General features: G+C 38.2%; 1 protein-coding gene across 1 annotated transcript; it reads right to left on the bottom strand.

The window, feature by feature from the left end:
• sdhaf4 (succinate dehydrogenase complex assembly factor 4) lies at window positions 1-5,039 on the bottom strand. The gene is made up of 3 exons (XM_004076896.4): window positions 4,854-5,039; window positions 3,424-3,537; window positions 1-1,438 (listed from the first exon to the last, which is right to left on the bottom strand). The coding sequence occupies exons 1-3, from the start codon at window positions 4,960-4,962 to the stop codon at window positions 1,329-1,331; spliced, it is 333 nt and encodes a 110-aa protein (XP_004076944.1). The 5' UTR covers window positions 4,963-5,039; the 3' UTR covers window positions 1-1,328.
• Window positions 5,040-5,512: the final 473 nt, after the last annotated feature.

Genomic DNA, 5,512 nt, shown 5'->3' with positions numbered 1-5,512 from the left:
TTTCACAGATCAGTAACTTTGTTTTATTGAACCTTCATCCTCTCATAAATATACGCCCGTCTAGACATGATAGATTTTTCAGTCACTGCAAAACCTGGACACTTTGGGTTTGTCCTCCCTTAAGGTGGGGTGGATAAATACAGTAAGTTAAAACTATACAACCGTCATAATAAAAACTGATGACTAAATGTAAGCTAAAAGTCTGCAGTTTATTAGAAACGCCTCCAAATACTGGAGAGTTAACCGCTGTACGTTATGCAGAGTAGGTTGGGTGTTTGGGAAAAACCTTTTGCAATAAAGCCAGGTTTTCAAGGTGTCTGTCTTTTTTCTTTAAACTCTTTTTTATTAATCTCCTAGATGTCTCATCTTTGTACATTAGGTGTCTGTGTGCAAACAAGAGGAAAACACAATAAGCCTTTAGGCCGACCTCGAATCAGGACTTCTCTCAAGATGATCCAGAAGTTTACAGTCCATCCGGTTTGAAACAATGAAGTTCCTCCTGTCAATCATTCTTTGGGGGCAGCCGTGGTGCAGCAGTAGGGCAGTCGACCCATGATCGTAAGGTTGCAGGTTCAATTCCCGCCTTGCACGCCCATGAGTCGATGTGTCCTTGGGCAAGACACTGAACCCCACCTTGCCTCTGGTGGGAGGTTGGCGCCAGTGTTCGGGGGCGGAGCTGCCACCAGTGTGTGACTCTAAAGCGCTTTGGGCCTTGTAGGTAGAAAAGCGCTACATAAGTACACGCCATTTACCATTCTCAATCGACTCTATTTAATTAATCAAAGGGATTTCTTCTTGTTCCTCCAACAGACTGGCGACCTGTTCAGAGTGTACCCCACTTCCTCCCACAGTAGCTGGGATAGGCTCCAGCAACCATGTGACCTTAAAGAGGATTCAGAAGATGGATGGATTTCTTTTTATGAGCAGTTTGAGCATTAAAAGACAATTCCTCTTGTCAGTGTTATGTCAGACATTAGTGCGCTGAACTGTTCTAAAGGTGGCTGATATCAGAAGTGGTTACAAATGGAGGAAAGAGCAATCAGTTAATGTCTATGAAAACACAAAAAAATCTTCCAAAGATTTTTAAAACAAACCATTTTAGCCCCTAAAGGCCTGAAACAATCTCAGCTTGTGGAAGAAATGGATAGTTTTCAGTGAACATGTTTTTAAAAGAAAAAAGCCAAAAAAAACTCCATAATTGGCAGAAATCATATTAAAGTTGAGCATATGTGAGAAACATTTTCACAAACGGTAAGCTTACAATGGAAGCAACATTTGTAACATGGATTTACTACTATACAACAAAAATCCCAACAATCCAGGCAGAGCTAGAAGTCCACACAGCGGCCCCGTCTCTCCCAGTCTCCATAGCGGGTGGGCTCTGGACCTCGAGGACCACCTTTCTCCTTAGTTACAGGGTTGATGTTGTCAGGAAACTCTGAAAGAAACAGCAGAGACATAAACACGACTGTTCTCATCCCGTAACAACACACTCCGATAGAAATTGTGTTTTTAAACGTGTTCTTGTGGCATTTTTCTGGACATATATAGAGAAAATTAAGCTTAAAATTACATTTCTGAGTATTTCTTCATTCAAATCGTTGTAAATCAGGAGCAGATGGAAAAAATGCCGTTTAAAGAAAGCTTGTTATTGTGACGTAGAAAATACACTACAGTCTCCAAAGTTACTACGGCTGGCCAAAGTCCTCCTGCTCTGCTCCATTCTGATCATCCACTGTCAGACAAACAGATCCATGAACGTCTCCGTTTTCCTGGTCTGAGCTGGAATCTAATGGATGCTGGGGGGGAGAAAAGCATCTTTTTATATCAGATTTGCACTGATGTGCAAATATACTAACGTAAGGTGTTGCTGCTTCTCTGCCTCAGAATCCACCTGATTTATGTTAAGTTCGTAAACCATTGAAGAGTTACGGTTGACAAGAGAATGAGAAGACTGAGGCTAAAATTCCAGTGTTAGATAGTTAAATCCATAGGATTATGAATTTAAGGTCACTTGGATTCATTTTTTGAGCCTAGGCACATTTTCTCCTTGACAAAAATCCTGCGGCACACCAGCATCCAAAAATCAAAAAAAGGAGAACCTCTATTGTCTGTATTGATCTACAGTCAATGTCAAAGTCAAAGTTAAGTTAGTTTTCTGTGATAATTTCAACTAAATTATTTGACATTTTACCCTGGTAGTTGTTTTTCCCTTCAGTTTATTAACATGAAATTTTATGTAACCTCACAAAAAACAAATATATTCTTTCTAAAAAGTCATTTATTTATTTATTTTTATATTTATTTCAATGTTGGTGTAAAGGCAACTGTAATTTTGAACAATGATATGATCACAATATGTTTGATAAATTTTGCACAAAAAACTAACATATTTTTTGTTTTCTACACAAAAAGTGAACATGTTGAAGTTTTATTAGTTTTTCTTTTGTCTTAATCAAAGATGAAGTCTTTGAACACTTTAACAAAAATGTTTTATTTCTTTTTAGATGATTAAATTGTTTCAATGTAGTTTAATTGTGTCTGTTGGGCACTTCACCTTAATCCTGTTTCTTAAATGTTGTTATTACTTCTTCTTAAGTTTAACATCTAAAATAATCCAGACGTTATTAGAAAAGTGTTTCAGTTAGAAAGATGACTTGGACCAAACTCTGGGATGTTTGGCTGTTAATGAACACAAACCTTGAAGGAGAACTAAACTGTTGACCTCTGATTTCATCAAGAAGATTGAAAAACTGTTTAATGTGTTCGTTGTGGTTTCAAGACGTTCAACAGGGAAGACTCATTGTACGCTCAGATGCTGTCACTTTAACACAATGCATCATGGGAGAAATAGGTGAGGCCAGACAGACTCTCTTCTCTGAGCTTCATTGTTTTGTTCACTTGTTCCACGGTCTGATACCGGATTCTGTGGAAAGCTACACCGCTAAAGACGAGCTTTAGCTGGTATTTATGTTGGAACTGAGAGACTTTATGAGCAGAATCAGAACAAGGAAGTGAAGACTTTAACCACTTCTGATTGGTCAGACTGATGACGTGTGATTAAGCCTCCAAGAATGATTGGTGGAGACAGTTGAAGGGGCGGGACTTTTCAGAAAACAGCTTTAGTAGCAGTTAAATCGCAGTACCATCATTCTTATCAAAGTGTCTTTAATAGAACCAAATAAACTCAAAGAAAAAAGTATTTTATGATCTTTCATATTCCTGACTACTCAGTGTTTTATCAGGACCTGTTTGGATGAACAGAGAGCTGATTTCCTGGAGATGGTAAATGTTTTTAGATCAGTGAAAATGGGTCATTTCCCAAAGTAAACCTGACCATCTCTCACGGCACACTGGTTGAAAAACACTGGTTTTATCAAATGTTATCCAAGAACAGAATGCCCCCCCCACTGTTCTTCTCACTTTCTAGAACATCTTTGCTTTTCTCTTCAGGAACGTCAAAGCGTCCTTGTGGTGTTTTGGCTTTTTTCAGCGGCTCCTTGTCTGCCGCCATTCCACTGGACGCCCGTGAGCATCCTAACCAAAAACAGACAAAACAAAAACATTTTTAATGAAGCAAAGACTTTGAACTCACTCTGGGAAACTGTCTATGCATCCTGTGGAATGTGGAAGTAGAGATGGAACCAGCAACACTGGGGCGTCAGCGGTGTGCCGAGTGCACAAGAATGGAACCGTTCATTGGTGTATCGCTCATGTGACCAACACAGGGTGATGTGTCGGTACTGACATGTAGCACAGTGCTTTGGATTTGCTGAATAGAGATGAAACTGTTCAACTTGGCTTCATGGATCATTCCAGTAAGACGTTTGTCCCAGTCTGGAATCAATTGGATCTTTCAAGCGCAAATAATGTAAATATGTTCTCCTTTGAACACTGTTAACCGATAGTTTGGAAAAATACGTGTCTATTCTTTTCTCTGGGAGGTTTGCGTTGTTTTCAGATAAATTAACTTTATATTTTATTCTAGGTGAAGTGTGGACAGAGCGTCCACAGAGTTATCTTACATTAATAGGAGCTCTTCATCAATGCTGAAGCATCATACAGATCAGCATGAACTCCAGTAATTCTCACAAAAAGTTTCTATTTTCAAAAACAGCTTCTTACACACGAAGTGGTTTTTGTGAATTTGTATAATCTTACAAATATTTACAAAATATCACTTTAACAAGCTTTAAATGAAATATTTACTTGTGGCTAAAAAGCAAGCCGTGGATGAGGTCGTGGTGAACATCGCTTTTTGCCCCCACTCCCTTAAATCGACACATCATTTAAAGCGCTATACAAATAAAATTTATTATTATTATTATTATTATTATTACATCAAACTCTACTTAACTCCATTTGATAATCATGACATTTAATAAATCTAGTGGGACTTGTGTATGTTCTGCATATATTCATGAGTAATTGTACTATCAAGAAGCTGACATAATGTTCTTTAATACTTCACAGGAAACAAATAACAATTTAATAAACATTAAACATTTTTTTGCAGGCCGATGTCAGAAACAGCATGGGATATTTTCCTTTTTGTTTTCCCTGAATTTACCTCCAATGACTTTAGAATTACAGTAGAGGGCGCCATTGAGTCATCAATACAGTGCTAGCACATTTTTAGTTACGTATCTACCGGAAACGCTCAATTAGGTGACACCATCCCATCACCGTGGGGAACATTTACGTAACGTGCTGTAATCCATAGGAGAGCCAATGCATTTTACTAATACAGGCCACTAATTGGATAAGATATTCGTATTGTAGTGAAGTTCTCTTAAGAATGCTAAGCCGTTCTCATGTTCTAATTTTAAGTCTCAAGTTGAAGTTCTACCGACCTGTGAGGACAGACTCCATCGACAGCTTTCTGGACACCGCTTGTTTGCTGGCCGAGACCCAAACCCGCAGAAAAAACATGTTCAAAGGTTGTTGACCACAGAAAAACATTCGACTTCTCGTCTGGGACGACAAGGATTTTGTTGTCGACCTTGTGTGACGTCATTCATCGTCATCATTCGGCGACGGGGATGGTGTCAGAAGGAATGTTTCTGTTGTACCAGCAGAGGGAGACAAAACACAGCTGTTTTTGAGATCAAGACAAGATAACACACCATTTATTGTAATCATATGCGCATTTATAACATTTGTTAACCCTAAAATGGTTTGTATATGAGCATTTAAAAAAAGACACACATAGGGCTTACTATTATTATTGTTTGGTCTTATGTGTGTTTGATAACAATTGTTTATTGTGCAACTGAATGTGAATTTCTGTAAATTAAAAAAATGTGCAATAAAGTTGAAGGAAAAAAATAACAATTTTGAGACAGAGAAAATATGATGTCACCTTTTGGACGTGAGAGTTTGGGTCAGAACTCTTTTGTTCAATAAAAACGTAAGACTTAATGATGTTGATAGACAGAAAAAAACGCCAAAAGGGGCATGAGGAAGAGCAGGTCAAGTTTAAGGAGTGCAGACATATTCTTCCAGTCATTTT

The sequence above is a fragment of the Oryzias latipes genome, chromosome 15, assembly GCF_002234675.1.
Source record: "Oryzias latipes chromosome 15, ASM223467v1".
Taxonomy (NCBI): domain Eukaryota; kingdom Metazoa; phylum Chordata; class Actinopteri; order Beloniformes; family Adrianichthyidae; genus Oryzias; species Oryzias latipes.
Note: the sequence above shows the minus strand (reverse complement) of the source record. Positions and strands in the feature narration are given on the sequence as shown.

Bases quoted from the DNA above. Each gene is read 5' to 3' on its own strand.
- sdhaf4 (XM_004076896.4), bottom strand. From the start codon at position 4,962: ATGTTTTTCTGTGGTCAACAACCTTTGAACATGTTTTTTCTGCGGGTT. The intron at 3,538-4,853 runs GTCGGTAGAACT...GTTTTTGGTTAG, and splicing joins GATGGAGTCTGTCCTCACAG to GATGCTCACGGGCGTCCAGT. The intron at 1,439-3,423 runs GTGAGAAGAACA...TGTTTCTTTCAG, and splicing joins AAGCAAAGATGTTCTAGAAA to AGTTTCCTGACAACATCAAC.